At 53.9% G+C, this 18,762-nt stretch overlaps 1 protein-coding gene and 1 long non-coding RNA gene across 6 annotated transcripts; one reads left to right on the plus strand and one right to left on the minus strand.

The window, feature by feature from the left end:
• Nucleotides 1-716: 716 nt before the first annotated feature.
• DACT2 (dishevelled binding antagonist of beta catenin 2) lies at nt 717-10,463 on the minus strand. 5 transcript variants are annotated; one of them, XM_058735932.1, is made up of 5 exons: nt 10,123-10,193; nt 7,206-8,602; nt 4,472-4,577; nt 3,334-3,552; nt 717-2,514 (listed from the first exon to the last, which is right to left on the minus strand). In XM_058735932.1, exons 2-5 carry the CDS (start codon nt 7,404-7,406, stop codon nt 938-940), a joined length of 2,103 nt encoding a protein of 700 aa, XP_058591915.1. In that variant the 5' UTR covers nt 7,407-8,602; nt 10,123-10,193; the 3' UTR covers nt 717-937. The 5 variants fall into 5 exon arrangements, with proteins under 5 accessions (XP_058591915.1, XP_058591913.1, XP_058591916.1 ...); XM_058735930.1 differs by lacking the exon at nt 7,206-8,602 and having other exon boundaries at nt 10,123-10,463; XM_058735933.1 differs by lacking the exon at nt 10,123-10,193 and having other exon boundaries at nt 6,824-10,051.
• A 430-nt stretch (nt 10,464-10,893) lies between these two features.
• On the plus strand, nt 10,894-14,722 carry LOC131515202 (uncharacterized). The gene is made up of 2 exons (XR_009263509.1): nt 10,894-11,561; nt 13,445-14,722. It is a non-coding gene; the product is annotated as an uncharacterized LOC131515202 (long non-coding RNA).
• The last annotated feature ends 4,040 nt before the right edge of the window (nt 14,723-18,762 follow it).

The following is an 18,762-nucleotide window of genomic DNA, read 5'->3' on the forward strand; positions in this document are numbered from 1 at the left end:
GTCTCCCTAGGAAGGCCTGCTAGGGGAGCCGGAGGGGAGCCTGGGGACACCCCCTGAACACCGCCCGGAGGGGAGCGCTGGAGATGCCCCTGAACACCGCCTGGACGGAGGGGAGCCTGGGGACACCCCTGAACGCCGCCCAGACGGAGGGGAGTGCTGGACCCTCTGACTGTGTGCCCCATCTCCAGGGCCCTGCCTGCCACCTCTTGGGCCCCACGATGGACAATCAGACGGTCCTTATAAGATACCCTGTGCAACATGTTTTCCAATAAAACCCCATCAAGGGTGCGTTTGTTTGATGTCTTTAGCTACCAGAGCAGATCTTAAGCTTGGGAGGCCCTCGTACCTGTGACGAAGCAGATTCCAGGAAGCACAGTGGGAATTCTACCCGGACTCACAGACGTGCCTGGATCTCTCTTTTGGAACAGCCTGTGTTCTCCACGTTCGGCAGGAAGCGGCCCCTGCACCTCTCACGGCACCGCCTCGGCACCCTCGTAGGCCCTCCTCTGTGTTCGAGATGTCACTGGGGCACCTGGGCTACCCAGGTCATGACCTCATGGTCGTGAGTTCAAGCCCCGTGTCAGGCTCTGTGCTGACGGCTCAGAGCCGGCGTGGGCTCCACTGTCCCCCTCTGTCTCTGCCCCTCCCCTGCTCGCACGCACACGCTGGTCGACTTTAACTAAATAAACATTAAAATTAAAAAAAAAACACGCCAGTTGCTTTTTAAAATGTTTATCTCTAAACCACATCCTGAAACTAGCTGCGTGTTACATGAATGTCCACAAACCCACAGACGCTTTGGCTAGTTTTCTTATGGTTTTTCCCAAGTTCTGGTCGGCCGTCCACCTGTTGGGGCTGGTCGAGTGCTGTCATCGCGGTTCCTCAGGACGGCTTCCCTGGCCCGGGGGGGGATGCCCCAGGCCGTCTCCTGCGGGCCTCACACCATGGTCATGACCCTCAGTGCCGCCGGCTGGAACCTCCGGATCTTTCTCTTCAGGGCCTTGGAGGCCTTGATCCGGCACACTTTGGGCACGGGGGGCAGGGGCGGCCTGCGGGCGGCTGGGGCCCGCGGGAGCTGTGGGGGACGCGCCCCAGGCCAGGCCCCGCCTTCTGAGTCACTGCTGCTGGACTCCTTGTCCCCAAAGCAGCTGGCAGTGTGGTCGCTGGCCCTGTCGTCCTCGCTGGTCTCGGTGGCAGCGGACAGAGGCAGGGAGGCACCCTCGGCAGAGTGCTCGGAGCCCTCTGACTCGCTCCTGGCGCGGGGGGCCTGGGGGGGCAGCCTGGGCCTGGCCCGGACGCACACGGGCCGCTGCCCGCCCCCTCTGCTCACTGCCGGCCTGTGGGGCCCCAGGCCGCCCGAGACCTCCACGGAGGACAGCCACCGGCGCTGTTTCTGTGCCTCCCCCCCGGCCGCCACAGCAGCCGCTTCTGAGGGGAACAAGGCCAGCGCGGGGCCCCCGCGGCCCTCCCGTCGGGCCACCAGCAGGGGCACCAGGAAGGGCACGGGGTAGAGTCTGGGCTCAGAGCAGGACCGGCTGGGCGCCACCCCGGCCGGCGTGGGCCTCCTCCTGAGACCGGCCCCCCACTCGGGAGGCAGCTGGGGGGTGGCGAGGGCACCCCCCGCTGGCGGTTGCCCCCCAAACCTCAGGACCTTGTCACTGGCCCCTCTCCTGATCTTCACAGCCTTTGTCCTGGGGGCGCCTGCTTTTAGCCCCAGGAGAGCAGCTCCACTGACAGCAAATGGGGGGCGGCCACACCCCTCGGGGGCCAGAGCGGGGCTCTCTCCTCCTGCCTTCCTGGCAGGCGACAGGACTGTCCTCTCCTGACCGCTGGTGGCCACCTGGGCACGCCCACACCTCGGCAGAGGGGAGCCCAGCACGGTGTCCCCACGGACGCAGCCACTGGAGGGCTTGGGTCCCCCCTCTGGAAGGCTGCTGGGGCGCGGGGTGCCCACACCCTGCTGCTCGAGGCGGTCCCTGCTAGCGTCCCCTCTCTGGGCCAGCCCTCCCGCTCCTGCTCTCCCCGGGGTGCACACCAGCTTCTCTAGGCCGTCTGGACCGTCTGCTCTCTGGCCACCAAGTGCCTGCGGGGATGGGGGCCCCTCACGTCTTGGGGGCCCCTGCTCACCCACACTGCTCCTCGCGGGGGTCCCTCGGGCCCGCAGCCTCAGCAGCCTGTCTATATAGGCTGCAGCAGGGCCAGCCTCAAGGACAGGTCTTGTCGGGATCGACAGGCCTGTGGGGCTGGGAGGGGGCTTCCTAGGGGGCGGCTGGGAGTCGGCGTGCAGGGCGTCCCTGGGCAGAGCGAAGAGCGGGCTCTGCAGAGCTACAGCGTGCAGGGGGCTGGGGTACGGGTACACCTCCCTGCCCCCCATGGACACCAGGTCACGCCGGTACTTGGGGTCCGGCCCGTGGGCTGGCAGCCCCATCCCGTGGCAGAGGAGGGTCGCGGATGTGGGGTCTGTGCTGGCTTTCTGGGGCACCACCGCAGACGGCAGGACTCTTTCGAGGTCACCTGGGAATGAGAAGGACGAGCACACAGGTGAATCGGGGAGAACCCAGCACAGCCCCAGTGTCACTTCCTGCCCGGCGGGCAGCAGGCCAGTGCAGGGCCCCGTGTGGGCCTGGGGGGCTGGGGAAGGGTCTCGCCGGCCGCTAGCTCCGCCCCCTTCCCAGGGCCTCCCCGTCGCAGGTGCACGGCAGAGCCCGCACTCAGCCTTCACCCCGCGTCTGCAGGTGCCCAGAGAGACGGGCGCCTGTGACCGCGCGGGGGGCTCCGGACCCCCCCTCTGTGGAGGCGCTGACGGAGAGGAGACCGTGGAAAGGTCCACCAGGACCACCGGGCACGGCTAGGCCGGGTCTGCTCCTACAAAGCTAACAAGGCCCAAAGATGAAGCCTTTTCTTTTCGGGACGGACCGAAGGAAAACAGAGACTCTCCCTTGAGCCTGGGCGAGGGGGGCATCCACGTGGGAAATGAACGCTCTCCGCATCGCTCTGGGTCCTGAGCCCCCTCCAGTTACGGAGACGCGCCGTCAGGCTGTGTGAGGTTCCGGAAGGACTTTTACAGTAACTTTCTGATGTCCACATAATAAGAAAGAACGCTTTTGGTCACGCCGGCCTTGCTGTAACGAACGGAAGTGGGCCCTTGATTCCTGTCTATCGAAACACCAAGAAAAGCCCGCAGAAACTTCGGAGGGGCACCTGTGGGACGAGCCCAGCGCCAGACACAGACAGGGCTCCGGCTCAGTGCTCAGTGATGCAACAGCCACCCCCTCGCCCACCCCCCTGCCCCCCCCTGCAGTGGGGCCTCCCGCTTTCCTCGCTCTCCTTTACCTGTAGACACCGGCCTGGGCCGGCACTCGCCCTCCTCGGTGGCCTGCGGTCTACAGGTGGGCAGGGGGGCTCCATGCACGGTGGTGTCGTCGGCTGACCGGGGCCTGGCCGTGGGGTCAGCTGGCAGCAAAGTGCCCAAGGAGTACACGCGGTCACTGCACACGGACGTGCGGGAGGCCGACAGGGAGCAGGAACCACCATCACTCAGCTCGTAGAAGCCTAGACAGGGTAGATGGAGGCGGTCAGCGCTCCCCCGGGCGGCAGCCCCTTTCCTGCCCGAGGACGCCCCTGTGCCGGGGGGGCTTTGGGATCTCGTCAAGGCAGGCACCTGGGGAAGGTGGCCGGGGACTCCTGAATGCCCGGGACTGCTCCCCATGACTGTCCACTGTTGCCCCACGAGCAGGCCAGTGGGAACCCCCCACGCCCCACCACTCGCCCCCTTCCTCGGCGAGCGGCTGTTCCGTGACCGTTAACCTCCGGCCCCTGCGGGGCAGGCCTCTGGCATCCTTCTGCTTCTGTCCCCTGTGCTGTGGGGTTCATCCCACGTGGCAATCAGAGGGGGCCACCGGGGGCCCCCCCAGCCCAGACCTGCCAAACACACTGCACACCCAGGCCAGGCCGTGGTTGTGCAAGTTTACAACAGGAAGAGACGGCATCCAGTGCTGGACGTGGTCCCCTGGGTTTGCCACGCGAGCCAGCGTCTGGACAGATGGGATTACGTGCCCTGGACAATGGCTCTGGAACGATTTCCCTGCAGCTTCACAGTAAGGGACACGGGGCAGCTCCTCGTCATCTGTGACAGGTTACACAGGCTTGAGCCGGATGGAACGGCTCTTCGCCACCTCCCGGTGAGCCCAGCCCGAGCAGACCCTGAATCGCCTCCGCCCGGAGAGGCGAGAGGCTGGCGAGCCTTCCTCCGTCAGAAGCAGCGCTTCCCGTGCCAGGCCCTCTCTCCGTGAACACACACGTGCACACTCTCCCGGGTTCCGAAGCACATTTAGGTGCCAGGAGAGAAGTGTGGCATCTTCAAGAGCCCTCGGTAACGGGGCCTCCCGGTTCGGGCGCCGTGCCGTCGGGGGCGGGCTGAGGACACAGGCGGGGCCCAGGAGGGGTGACGGAAAGGGAGTGCGCGGGCTACCTGAGCTGGGCCTGCTGTCACTGTCGGCCGCCTCGCCGCAGGGTCTGCACACGTCCGGCTGCTCCAGGTGGGGTTTTAGGCCGACGTCCTGGCGTCTTAGACGGGCCTGCGAAGGGACGGCATGGGAGAGAAAACCGTCTTGAGTACAGAAGCCGAGCGCGGTGCCCCACGCACGTGACGTCTGCACTGGGCATACGGCTTAAACCGCTCCCTCGGAGCCAGTCCCCTGCTCTCTGGTCACCGGAGGAAAATGTCCACGACCCTTCCCTCTTCACACCTCTGTCCCCCCTCAACGGCAGGCTTAAAAAAATCAGCAGTTCCCAGTTAGGCATTTCTTTATAAGGACAGACTGATACAGTCTACGAGCATAAAGTCAGGATCCAAAACCACACCTGGGGTGCCCGGGTGGCTCAGTCAGTTGAGCGTCCATGACTTGGGCTCAGGTCACGATCTCGCGGTTCGTGGGTTCGAGCCCTGCGTGGGGCTCTGTGCCGACAGCTCGGAGCCTGCTTCGGATTCTGTGTCTCCTTCTCTCCCTGCCCCTCCCCCCACGCATGCGTGCACTCTCTCTGTGTCTCTCAAATAAACGTTAAAAATTTTTTTAAAAAGCGGCACCCGGCACACGCCACGGATATGTGTGCTGCTGTCCTCAGTTTTATGCAAGAAGCTACCTTCTCATGCTCACGGGTAACAGACCTGGAGTTTGGTGCCCACACTGCCATATTCGTTGACCCAGCAGACCCTGGGTGACCTTCTCACTTTTGAAACTGACAGGAAGCCCCCCTCCCCGGAGAGAAAAAGTCCCCCTTCCGCATGTGTCCCACACCCCATTTTACAGGTTCTTCCAGGCTTCACGGAGCCCTCAGGGACAGGGACAGAGGCACGGCGGGAGAGGACAGTGCCTGCACTCAATGAGCCTCAAGATCTGCCTGAAATCTTCTTGGTTTAGAGGCTCACATCTTAGCCCTGCCTTCAGAGGCTCTCTCCCCTCCAGGCCTCAGCTTCCCCAGCCGTAAAATGGGTTATTATGAGCGTCAGCCACACACCTGTGTGTGTGTATTTATGTAACACCCGTGTAACACATGTACGTGGTTAATACTCATAGTCCATACTCACACATGTTCGCACACGTAGATAACGTACGTGCGGGACACCCAGAGCACTGACCGTTTAACCAACGCGGATTTCCTTCTTTCGATTATAAAACAACACCGTTTTCAAGGTCTGCTGTGCCAATTTCTTGTTTTCGTCAACAATGAAGTTTAAGGCAAATAATTAATGAATGTAATTACGTGGTTCGCCCCGTTTGAGAAAATGATTGTGCTTCAGACCTTTATATAGAAAGTGAACAATTCCCCTGAGCCCCCAATTACGGGACTCAGGGGAATGCATTATTCCAGCAATTCCAATACCGTGAGAACTCAGTCCAAGGGAGAGGCAGGCGGCAGTAATGTGCACTTCCGACGAGGGAATCACGTGGGCACAGAGTGTTCAAATCCCAGCCCCCGGGAGGTTAAGTGGGTGAGAAGCCCAGGGCCTGATGCTGCCCCCGGTGCGTCCTGAGCCACCGTGCCGAGCTCCCCTTTCCGCCAGGACCCAAACCAGGGCTCTCAGAACAAGATCCAAGTGTTACAGCAAGAGTCTCACAGCCGTAACACGGTCTGTAAGTAGGCAACACGGCAAAGACCAGACTTGAATTTAACAAAAATGTGATAATCCAGAACCATCCAGTCTAGCCTAAACATCCTGGCTTCTTACCTTGATTATTTTTACAAAGGGAAACATTACCCAGGTGAACGTCAGTCGCAGAGAGAGCCAGGCAAAGATGGGCTTCTCACGTAAAGAATACTAGATCGGGCAAAGGGGCTAGTGTAGATTTTTACTGCAAATGACTTTTCTTTTCCTGTCAGTGGCAACGGGAAATCAACCACGTCGCTCTCTTTGGTCATACCTCGACCCTTACCAGCATCGACCTGACCTCTTCTCTTCCAAATCACCGTGCTCTCATCCTTCTGAAGGAGGAGATCACCCTGGACGCCCCAGTTGGCTTTCTTCCTCCCTCTCTGAACCCCTTTCCGAAAAGAAAAAAGTGCCCCCTGTGTGCTTGTGCTGAGATTCACTGCTTTGTGATTAATGTTTGGCCAACCAGGCCTTCAGTGGGTGGTTTCTGATTAATGTCGAGAGGCCACGGACACACAGGGTCCCGGGTATTCACAGATGATTTACCGCATCCTCAGGGCCCTGAACGTCTACAGGGCTTCACCATTCCGGATTTACACCGTCCTCCTTAACCCTTCCCCCGTCCCTCCCTCACTTGGGGTTTTTATGTCTCAGCTTTTCATTAACTCCTACTTGGCATCTAACTTTGGGCAAAGAGTCAAAAGTCCCTTCTGAGACCAGGATAAAGCATAATCCATGGCAAGCCGGCCGCAGAGTATCTCCACCCGTGTATTTCCGCAGGGAAAACATCATTCCAAACACGCTGGTGCTGGGTGAACGTGACCGTGGCAGTCACGTGGATTCTCTTCGGAGCAGCCCGCAAGTCGCTGGGGTCACGTCCTCCCCAGCCCTGTCCCCAGCGTTCGGGCTCACCATCAGGGCGGAGTATGGTGTCAGAGTCCCCCCAAAGCTGTGTAAGGGGGCCTGGGGTGAGGACAGCACAGCCACGGTTCCCCGGGCACGGGGATCACCTGGGCATCAGTGCAGGTTCCTGGGATCCCCCCATCCCCCTCACCTGAGACTCTCGGCCACACCCGGGCACCTGCATCTTGACAGGCCTCCCGCCAAGGCTTTCTGTGACCATGAGGAAGTCTGACAACTGCATCCAGGGAACGCCATTAAAAACAAATATTCGGTTCATCCCTTCCTTTGAAATGCTTGCTTTGTGAACCGCGGGAGAACGGCCTGGTTCCCACTTGTTCCTCCTGCCTGCCATCCACAACTCAGCACTGTTGTCTTCTCAAACCTTTAAGGCAGATTCAAAGGGTAAAAACTGACATCTGCCCTCAAGTTCAGGACAAGCGATGGCCTCTAGAACCCCTTTATTCTCTCCTTGAAAGCTGAGCCTGCGCGAAGGAAAGATTTCACACAGGAATTCTGTGGCTAGGACACGCACCCCGTGGGCAGGGACGCGTCACTACCCAGCTTGAAAAGAGGTCCGTCGATCAACAGCAAAGGCTCCAGGGTCACACACACATCAGCCTCACGGATAAGAGACGGAAGCCGCGCACGGTCCTGTGGATGCCCTGCCCTCACCGGCGACCTTGAGCAAGTTCATTTCCCTGTGAGTGCATGAAGCAGGCATGGCGGGTCCAGGGAACATCCCAGACATCATGTTTACAGCTGCAGAGTCAGCGCGCTCCTGCGGTATATTTAATGCCAGAACCCGCCAGTGAAAAGCAATCATCGCACGCTGCCTCTGTTAGGACAAGTCACAACCAGCCAAGTCAACTACTGGGAAATTCTTCCGGAAAAGATTTCACTGCAGGGTCCTCAGAACCCTTTCTTCAGCTTCCACCGGAGGGCACCTCTCCCACGGACTCCAGAGCGCCTCCTGGTGGCAGCTGGAGCTCCCAGCCTCCCCTGGGGCATCCCCGACCCTGTGGGCGCTGCGGGGCACCTAACCCCTGCGGAGATGGGGACAGCAGCCACTTCTCAGGGAACGAGGAATCTCCCTGAACATATGAACAGATGAGCACAGGCCTGGCCACGGAGTACCGGAGGTCACGGGGCATCAGAGACGCAGACGAGGGGACGGTAAATGTTCTCTTCTGTTAGAGCAACAGAAGTTGTTCCTTTATTTGCTCCCCAAGTACCCCGAGGCACCTACCCCGCGCTCTTTGGAGACTTTAGATGCCGCAATTAAAAAGGTACAGCCATTTTGGCAAGCGTTAACGTGCAAACCTGCTGGGTTCCTAATGGCAGTTCAAATCCCGAGCAATGCTTCCTGGGGAACCCCTGCTGGACAAGACCGCTGAGGGTCAGATAAACGTCCTTCCTGCGTTCACGCCTGCACGGTGACGCGGGGTCCACGCCGGGTGGGCCTGGCCCCCAGCTGTGAGGTCTCCCTGCAACTGCGCTGCGCACAACAGGCTTCTGATCACAGCACTGGTAATACTCCTACCTTTTTCCCTGCGAGAAAGATGTGAAAGCGTTAAGCCCTGAGCTGATGTCACACAAAAGCAATTCCTCTTCTCTTTTGATCACGCAATCCATGCCAAGCACAGTCTGAAGACAAAGTCCGCGTGTTCCTTCTGGCGGCCACGTTAAAAAAAAAAATTAAACAAAAACCCCAGCCCCGTTTGATCTCTTCCAAAGGGCACTGGAAACTGGGGGCTGACGACTCACAAGGCTGATCTGTGTGTTACTTAACCATCAGCTGCCCTCCGACAGTGAGGAGCAGGTCCACACTCCAGCACACTGTCCTGCACGTCCGTGGCCGCTGTGCGCCGAGCTCCGGGTCACGGGGACCACCGGCTTGCCGAGCGCGGTGGGCGCCACGGGAGAGCAGGCCGCCCTGAGAGCCCACCCCTGCCCTCTGTGCCGCCGCAGCTCCGGAGGCAGAGGCCGGTCTGCAAAGGCAGGCTCTGGATTTTCCGATCTTGCCACCTCGTTTTTGCAATCTGCAATTCGGGAAGACGACCGACCCCCGACCCACCCACCGGAGTCCTGGCAGGCATCTCAGGACACTGCACTTCCGGATTCTTGAGTCCAGGAACGGTTAACAAGTCCGTCACCTGCCTGAGCTAAGCTGACAGTGAGGGTGCAGATCCTTCCAGGCTGCTTTGTTAAGGAAGCAGCTTTTACACAGAACAGATTTGAATTTCTAATTATAAAAAAAAGAAAATTCCACTTAAGAGTCCTGGAATTAACTCCCATCAGATAGGAATTTTTCTATACAGCCTTTCTGTTTTTCCTTTAAAAAAATACTGCAATACTGGAAAAATTCTGAGTTGTTTCCAGGGGACGAAGTGAAAGCATACAGCGGACTGAAACCTGGACGAGTGTCTTCAGTCCTGTAAAAAGGAGCTGGCACTTGGAGGGGGCCAAGGAGAAGACACAAAGGCCAAGCAATCCTAAGAGGGTCCCCGGTTCTACCTACGGCCTCTGGGCTGCAGAGAACACGCCTCATTTCACAGGTCAGGTTGCAATTTAAAGTTGACGCTTTCATGGGATACAAGCTTTTTCCTCAACGTGTTCTTTCAACGACGCGATCCCATTTAACCTGAGCACAATGCGGGGACAATTTGGGGTGCGCTCTGCACGCTGGCTATGTCGTCCCTGAACCTACGCAGCAGGGACGCCCGGTATCCGGGGTCTGACCCCACGTAGCCCCCGCCGCCAAGGGAAACCGACCTCAGGCGTTCTCGCCAGAGCAGCACTGGAAGTGAAACAAACAGCAATGCGCGCTCAGAGTCCGTCCGCGCGGGGAAGGAGGCAGAGCCCGGGCGCAGCCGAGGGCGCCTTTCAGAATCGGGCTCCTTATCCCGGTGCTTGGCTGCGTCATTTGGAACCGAGCGCAGTCCCCCGGGGTCCCAAAGGGCGCCCTTCGCTCAGTCGCACAGCCCTTACCCGCCGCGCTCCCCCACCAGGTGGCACGGCCCCCCGCCGCCGCGCGCGCCCCAGCCGCCCCGGGGCCCCGCGCTCCTTACCAGCTGCTCCTGCAGCGCCGCCAGCGCCGCCTCCAGCCGCAGCTCGCGCGCGCGGGGGCCGCGGGGGTGCTCGGGGTGCGCGGGCCCGGCCGGGGGGTGCAAGGCCAGGGCGCCCCGCACGCGCGCCTGCTGCGTGTCGCGCAGCCCCTGCAGCTCGTGCAGCCCCGCGAGCGCCGCGCGCAGCCGGGCGCCCACCCTGCGGCGGTCCCAGCCCGCGGGCCCCGGCGGGCCCCCCGGCGCCCACATCCCGCGCCCGTCCCGCCCCGCGCCTGTCCGGCCTCCCCCGGCCTCCCGGAGCCTCCTCGGAGCCTCCCGGCCGCGCGCGCGGCCTCCTGCGCCGCCTCTCCCCGCCCCCGCCCCGCAGGTCGCCAAGGTGGGGTGGGACCTATCGGTGGCCGCGGGGGGCGGTGTTTGCACACGCCCCGGGGTCACAGCGGCCGCCCCCGGGCCCGCCCCGTCGACGGAGCCCCGCGCCCTCGGGGGCCCTGGGACCCAAGCTCTCCCTTGAGGCCGGAGGGGACCGAAGGAAAAGGGGGAGCCCAACAGCAGAGCCGCAAAGGGCCGGAGGGGGAACACGGTGAAAGGTTGTGTTTAGGTTTAAAGTAAAAATATAAATTCTTGGCCCAGTAGCGCATTGTGAGGGCCACGTTACCACCGTAAACTCGTTACAGATTTGGAAAGCGTGTTATCCACTCTTCCTGATGCGTATCTGCAGTCGGAATCCTCAGTTTGTCTTTTTTTTTTTTTTTTTTTTTTAAATAATCGCTTTTTTTGAGATGCTGTGCAGGAATCGTTACAATTCACCTATTTCAAGCGCACAGCCCAATGGTTCTTAGTGTGTGCGCAACCGTCACAGGGCTGTACAACTGTCACCACCACCAGTTTTAGAACATTTTCACCTCCAAAAAGTAACTCTGTACCATTAGCCTCACCCTCCTCCGCCGCCGCGCCCCCATCCTTCCGCAGCCAGTTCGGGACATTTCCTGCCAATAGAATCATGCACCAGGCGGTCCTTTGTGCCTGGCTTTTTTCTCTTCCCTTAGGCTTTTCCAGGTTCGTTCATGTTGTGGCCTGATCTCCGTCCATCGTTCCTTTCCACTGGGAGATAATATCCCATTGTTTGGATAGACCACTGTTACGTACCCCGTTCACTTACCGGTGCACATTTGGGTTGTTGCCACTTTTTGGGCTACTAGGAATATTCTGCTCTGGGTTTTCATGTGCTAGTTTTTAGCTGAAAGTTATTTTCATTTCTTTTGGGTGCAGACCTCAGAGTGGCACTGATGGGTTGTAGGTAACTACTGAGAACCACCTCTTGAAGGACGACCAGACTGCTTTCTGAAGCGGCTGCGCCATTTTGCATTGTCACCGGCACCGTATGGAGGGTCCAGTTCTGCCACGCGGCGGCCGGCATTTGTCCTTCTGGCTACAACCGTCTGGTAAGTGCGAAAAGGTGTCTCACTGTGATTTCGATTTGCATCTCCCTATGGCTTCGTGTACATATTGGCTGTTTGTGTATCTTCTCTTGAGAAATGTGTGTTCAGATCCTTCACCCATTTTAAAAATTGGGTTGACTTTTAATTATCGAGATGTAAGGGTTCGCTGTGCATTCTTTGTCATAAATGTTTTTAGGTCTGTTTTGCACACCCTCTTCTCTTTGATTAGTTTCCTGGCACTTGTCTTGGCCATCGTGGCTTCTTATGACGTGTTGATGCTCAGTAGAGCCTGTCCCGCCACCTGTTCTTGAAAGATGTCTTGAGTATTCTTGGCACTTGACAATATTATGTAAATTTTAGAATCAGCAGGTAGATCTCTACAAAAATCCTATTGGTATGTTGATGGGGATCACATCAACTTTAGAGTTACATTTGGAGAGAAATGATGTCTTTATAATATTTAGTTTCCTAATCCATGGACGTGGATTACTCATTTATTTATAAAGATTTTCTACAATGTTCATTGCTAGTCTATAGAAATAAGCAAGAAATTGACAAGCTGATACTAAAATCCATATGGAAATGCAAGGAGCCCAGAATGGCCAAAACAATTTTGAAAAAGAACAAAGTTAGAAGACTTTGGAAGAAATCTAACAATTTTGCTAAACTTATTCACTTGAATAATTTACGTAGATTTTTTAGGTTTTTTCCATATATGTTCATATTATCTGTGACTAATGGAAGTTTTGATTTTTTCTTTTCCATCCTCATATCTTTTATGTTTCTTTTATATCTATCTATCTATCTGTCTATCTGTCTATCTATCTAGGTAGCTATCTGTCTATCATCTATCACCTCTCTCTCTCTACTGGTTTTGTTGCAGTGGATAAGACCTCCAGTACAGTGTCAGGAAAGTGATGATATCAAGCATCCTTATATCATTTCTAGGGGCAGTGGGAAAGTTTCCCACATTTCACCATTAAGGATGTTTGCTGTATGTGTTTTATCAGATGAAGGAAGTTGTCTTCTACCTAAAATGGATATTGAATTTTACCAAATGTATCTTCTACTATGGAAGAGATTGTTATTTTTTTCTTTTTTTCTATTAATATGAATTATGTTAGTCGATTTACAAAAGTAAAGCTAACTTTGCATTTCTGGATAAACCAACCTGGTCATGACTTATTTTCCTCATTTACATATTGCTGGATTTCGTTCGATAGTTTTTTGTTTTAGAGTTCTGCCTCCATTTTCATGAGACTGGGTCAGCCCATCCTTTTTTCTCATAAACTTTTTCTCAGGTTTTCAGAATCAATGCTATGCTGGCCTCATGCACTGAGCGAAAATATTCCTTCTTGATACTCAGTGTAAGGGTTTGTGTAAGATTAAGACAATTTCATTCTTAAATGTTTGGTAGAATACTAATAAAGCCATCTATGTCTGGGGTTTGTGTGTGTGTGTGTGTGTAAATGTTTTAAATAGTGAACTGAAGTCCTTGAATAGCCGTGTAATTACTCAGACTCTCTGTTTCTTCTTGTGTCAGCTTGTTGCAGTGTTTTTCTCATTGTGATCATATTTTCAATTGTGTTGACATGAATGTTCTGTAATAGTGATGTGTCTCCCTGCCCAGACTTTTTTCTTTTTTTCTGTTTTTTCCATTTGGTTATTTGTGCTGCTTCTCTCTTTCCTCCTTGGTCATCCTTAGCAAAGGTTTAACAATCTTATCAGTGTTTTCAAAGTACCAACTTTAGACTTTGGTGATCCTCTCTGTTTTCGTTCATCTTCTCATCCGTCAATCTGTTTTCCTTCAGCCTATTTACTCTGGCTATAATTTATCAGATTACCTCTTCTAACTTCGCTCACTGACATCCTCCTCTGTTTGACAGTGCTCAGAGCTCATTTGTGGTGACAAGAACTTGTACCTGGACAAACACTGGGTCCTGCCCCATAGATTGTGTGCACAGTCTTAACGTTGAGAACAAAGTGTGGGGTTGCCTTTCCTGCTTGGACGACGTTGTGTTCGGAGCTTTCTGCAGAGGACAATGAGCGCGACTCTCGTGGACTGGCTTTCGAGAGGGGAAGTCGTGGATACAATCTCAGGGTGTCCTAGAATATGAGAGATAAAAGGAACTTTAGCGACCATGTGCTGTTTTCTTCCGCCATTGTCTCCTGTCCCTCGTGTCAGAGGTGGGAAAGAGGCCCGAAAAGTCCATTTTAACTGACTTGTCTAACCCTCTCCCCATTTCTCATTGTTAAATCAGGACAATAGTGGACTCTATTCTCTCTCACACACAAGAGAAATGTGTCCTCTGTCACAGGTGCCCCCTGAGAATGGGTTTGAGCCCAGGGGACACTTTTGGGCCCAGCGGGAAGGACTGACTTAGGTCTTCACATTGGGTTTGCACCCTGGCCCCAGGCTCCCTCACAGACGGTCTGTATTTTTTTTGGCTTTCTCACCGTTCACCTTATTCCTGTTTTATTGCTCCTGTCCTTCATTTCCCGTGTTTTTTCGATCCTATCCTTCATTTCCCATGAACTTGAAATCCTTGTCCATTTTTGAGGAACTTTATCTTCCTCTGTTTACACCCGGAGAGAACACGGTTTCCTGGGTTCCTGGAGAGCCAGTCAGAACCTGGGTGTGTTTGTCAGGAATCCAGCCTCCTCAGCCAATGCCTCTGACTCTCCCAACCAGCAAACCTGCTGCTACCTGTTACTTTTCACTACGTAAGCACCGTCCTCCACGTTTTGTCACATAAGGACACGGACCGGCCAAAAAGAAGGAGAGCTTTTGAGCTTTACCCCTTTATCATCTGTTCTTTTTCTTTTTTTTTAAAAAAAATTTTAATGTTTATTTTACTTTTGAGAGAGAGAGAGAGAGCATAAACAGGGAAGGGGCAGAGAGAGAGGGAGACACAGAATCCGAAGCAGGCTCCAGGCTCTGAGCCGTCGGCACAGGGCCCGACGCGGGGCTCGAACTCACGGACCGGGAGATCGTGACCTGAGCTGGAGTCAGACGTCTAACTGACTGAGCCACTCAGGTGCCCTTGTCTGCTCTTGTTTAATCACCTCTGTTCTTCTTTAGTCATATTGTCTAAACTATTAGTATTTACACAGTTCTCTGTAAAGATATGTATCCATCAAAGTTAAAAATGTGATAGACCTTATTCTCTGGATGATTTTTATGTTACACCATTTTTATTCTGTGGATACAGTAGGTTCTTGCAGCTCTGTGAATACTGACTTTCTATTTTGTTTTTAATGATTTCTGTGTTGCATAGTGTCAATATTTCTGTTTACCTTTGGCTCTTTCATGCTGTAGACTTTCCTCACGCGGCTGACGATTCCTGGATGCGGTTTTCCTGTGAGGCGGTAGGAAGGTGCACATCGTCCTCGAATTTGGTGTTGTGGTGGGATTAGAGAGTGCAGAGCAGACCGGGGTGCTCCGTGTGCCCCAGAGTCAGATGTGCAGGGCCGTCCTTGTGGCCCCGGCACCAGACACCCCCAGGTAGGCATTTTATCTCATTTATACGTGGCCGTACATGTAGATTATGCTTTGGTTTTGTTGTCACTGTTGTTTATGGTCATTTTCATCTGGTTTCAGGAGGAGGACATGTGCCCCATGCACTATCTTATATCAGAATCCGCTAGAAATTTTTGCCTTTAAGCAAAGTTTTCGCAACAGTCAGAATCCGCTAGAAATTTTTGCCTTTAAGCAATTTTTTTGCAACAGTCTCAAGCTTATGAAGAAGTCGCATGTGCAGTGCGAAGAACTTTCTCCTGTTTTCCCAGAACCATTGAGAACACTTTGATGACCTGTGGCCCTATTGCCCTTAAAACCTTAGTGTGCATTGTCTACACACAAAGGCATTATCTTAAGTAAACAAAATCTAATAATTCAAATCAGGAAATTGGTTTTGGTTCCTAATTACCAGGTTTCACCAATTATCCTGTTAATGTCCTTCAGGTCAGAATGATCCCATCCAGACTCAGGCGTTTAACCTGGCCCATCCTGCTGCCCCCTGTGAGCCTGGGGCAGGGGCCCAACTGTTCTTGACTCAAGGCTGCACTTTCAAAGATTACAGGCCAGTTATTTTGTAGGCCACTCCTTGGTGTTGCCTTGTTTCCTCCTGCTTCAGGTTGTCATGCAGGTGAGGCAGGAATGTCACAGAAGTGATTCTGTGCTCTTGTCATGGGTCCTACTGAGGGGCACACACCTTCAACATGCCTATTCCTGACACTTCCCACCGTGATCACTTCATCTCTGTCACCTGTCTGCCAACCTGTCTATCCATCCATCCATCCATCCATCCACCCATCCATTCATCCATCCATCCATCCATCCATCCATTATATCTATCTATCTATCTATCTATCTATCTATCTATCTATCTATCATCTGTCTGTGATCTGTCTACTGTCTGTGTACCCACCTCTCTCTCTTTTTCCTGTCTTTCCATCTGTCTCTCCTCCCTCTCCACCTGTCCATCATCCGCCTCATCTCCTCAGTTCTTACATCACACACATCATCCTAGAGCTTCATCAGCGTCCACTCTCACCAGATGAACAATGTTTCACCGAAGGGACACACTTGAGTCACGCTTGTGTTGACGGACCTCTGGTTGTCTCCTTTCTTCCTGCCACGGCAGCAGCGCAGAAAGCATTCTCACGCACATGGCCTTGCCTTTGTCTCTGTGCGCCGGGTTCTCGGAAGTGGAATTTCTGACGTCCGCGAGCATCTCTGTTTTTATCTGAACGTGGCCAGATTTTCTCCCAGAAGGATCGAGCAGTAGCCAGCGGTGTGCGAACGCAAACTCCAAACCCGCGTCGTTGCCGACGCCGAATGCTTCGTTTTGAAACCTTGTTTTGCGTGGTAAGAATACGGTATCTCGGTGTTCATCTGTGTGCACGGCGCTGTGACCCCTGGTGAATGTGAGCAACTCTTCATGTGTTTGTTTCAACTTTCATTTCTCCCCCCGGGGCCTGCCTGCCCCGGTCTTTGCCTGTCTGTCTTCGTCTCGTCAGTTGGCAGGAACTTTTTGTGTTCTGGCTGGTATTTGTCAGATGTGTTAGACATGCTCTCCCCCCCAATCTGTCGTTTCTCTCCAGCTTTGTTTGTGGTATGCTGGACACGTCGGCACTTAATATGTTTTCCTTGATGTCTTTTATGATTACTCAAAACGTCCTTCCCTATTTCAACATGAGGTCAGCGTTTTGGCAAACGTTATTCTGATATTACACATTTATGGTTCACCCACCCAGAATTTATAGTTGCATCCGGTGCAGTGGAAGGTTCTGACATCTCCCCTGTATGATTATATAATTATCCCAGCCCCACCACCTTGGCTTAAACAAACTTCCCTTTTTTACTGAATTAAAATGCTGTCTCACTCATCCTTCTGACCGTTTGTCTGGCCTGACGCTAATCACTTACTGTCGAATCTGAAGGTGACGTTCACTGGAGCAAATGTGTAATTATTGACATGGAAAATGTTCATGGTATATTAAGACAAAACAGCAGATTACAAAGCACTGTGGCTCCATCAGGAATGTGTGTGTGTGTGTGTGTGTGTGTGTGTGTGTGTGTGTATTTCGTACGTAGAGGAGTGTGAAAGGCTATCCGCTTGAAACGTTCACAGTGGTTCAATCTGGGTAAAGCGATTATAGGTCACTTGAGTGCTTTTCTTCCTGTATTTTTGTTTTTATATAAGCATTACCTAGTAACTAAAGAAGTTAAAAATTTAGTGACTCTCCTTGACTTACAAAATAAAAGCTACCAGCTTCCTTTTGTCTTGAAGCCTCTCTAGCTATGATATGGCCACATTTGCACAATAATCAAGGGAAAGTTGAAAAGCAAAGAAACTTACAGATATTCCTCACCTAGTACTCAATAAAGACTGTAAGAGTGTATTTATTCTGATTAAAGGAATGACACATTTATAATTCTTTTTACACATTTATTTATTTTTGAGAGACAGAGCATGAGCAAGGGAGGGGGAGAGAGAGAGGGAAACACAGAATCCAAAGCAGGCTCCGGGCTCTGAGCTGTCGGCACAGGGCCCGACGCGGGACTCGAACTCCCGGACCACGAGATCATGACCTGAACCGAAGTCGGCCGCTTAACCGACTGAGCCACCCAGGCGCCCCAGGAATGACACATTTATAAAGTAGCAAATATACACTGGCTTCTATGCACGCAAATCAACCGTGTTAATAATTATACTCTTGCCAGAGGCAAGTAGGGATTATGCAGTTAGGTACTGGTTAAGTGTGCCAGTCAGCAGATAGAGTTTTCTTTATCTATAAAATAATCTCATTTTTTTGAGCCTTTACCACCTTGTCGGTAGGACTTGTGTGTGTCTAGAGCTCAGAGAGTGGACGTTCCTTTCGCTTGGCCCCACGTCTGTGTGTTTCCTGTGCGTGGAATCCCACTGTGCGCCGTGGTGGGAGGCCGCTGCCTGTAGGGGGAGCCTGTAGGGGGAGCGGGGGAGGGTCTCCTGATGCACCTGCGGACGATCCTATTTCTCTAAAAAGGGCAATGGCGGCCCACCGTCGAGGCAGCAATAAGTCATGTGTGCACCCTGCATGAACACGTGTGTAGACAGCCACGCGGTCCCAGATGGAGGAGGACACGGGAGGGACGGGGTCACATCGTGCTTCTCTCTCCGCGTGCAGCCGGCGACGGCACTTGTCTGGCGAGGCTCTCGTGTACGGTAACGGGGGTCGTTCCACGATGATGCTTCTTTTGGTCTCAGAACTCTTAAAGGATGATGTTCTGGGTCGGAGTTCACATTCATATAAGTTTTCTATTTTCTTGATGTTCACGAGGTGCCTTAAGAATTCTCCGTATTTTGGCTTTTCCACGTAAACTGTGGATTCAGCTGTTTGGAAGCAATACTCGCATCCCTGTGTCCTGGTGGAGAGCAAGAAGGCATGACATGTGTGCGGGAAGCCCACTGAACTTCCGAGAAGCTCGTGCCCAAGAATGGGCTCCCCACGTGCAAACCAGAGAGAAGAGGCCCCCGCGCGTGACTGACTAGGTCGGGATAAGCAAGGAAGAGCTGTCAGAACTGAAATTTCCATGTCGTGTTTTGCCTAAAGCCACTATAAACCTCATAAAGTGAAAGCTCTGTTTCAGACTTAGGGGTTTTGCCTTGATTTGGCGTGGCTTGATCTGCAGAGTCACCGTGAATTTCTACAACATGGA

Source organism: Neofelis nebulosa, chromosome 6 (genome assembly GCF_028018385.1).
Source record: "Neofelis nebulosa isolate mNeoNeb1 chromosome 6, mNeoNeb1.pri, whole genome shotgun sequence".
Classification (NCBI taxonomy): domain Eukaryota; kingdom Metazoa; phylum Chordata; class Mammalia; order Carnivora; family Felidae; genus Neofelis; species Neofelis nebulosa.

What these genes read in the sequence shown, in the direction of transcription:
- DACT2 (XM_058735930.1), bottom strand. Translation starts at nt 10,368, where the DNA reads ATGTGGGCGCCGGGGGGCCCGCCGGGGCCCGCGGGCTGGGACCGCCGC. An exon ending in CGGCGCTGCAGGAGCAGCTG is followed by an intron (nt 4,578 to 10,122) that starts GTAAGGAGCGCG and finishes GTCCCTTCGCAG; the next exon opens with GCCCGTCTAAGACGCCAGGA. An exon ending in TGACAGCAGGCCCAGCTCAG is followed by an intron (nt 3,553 to 4,471) that starts GTAGCCCGCGCA and finishes TACCCTGTCTAG; the next exon opens with GCTTCTACGAGCTGAGTGAT.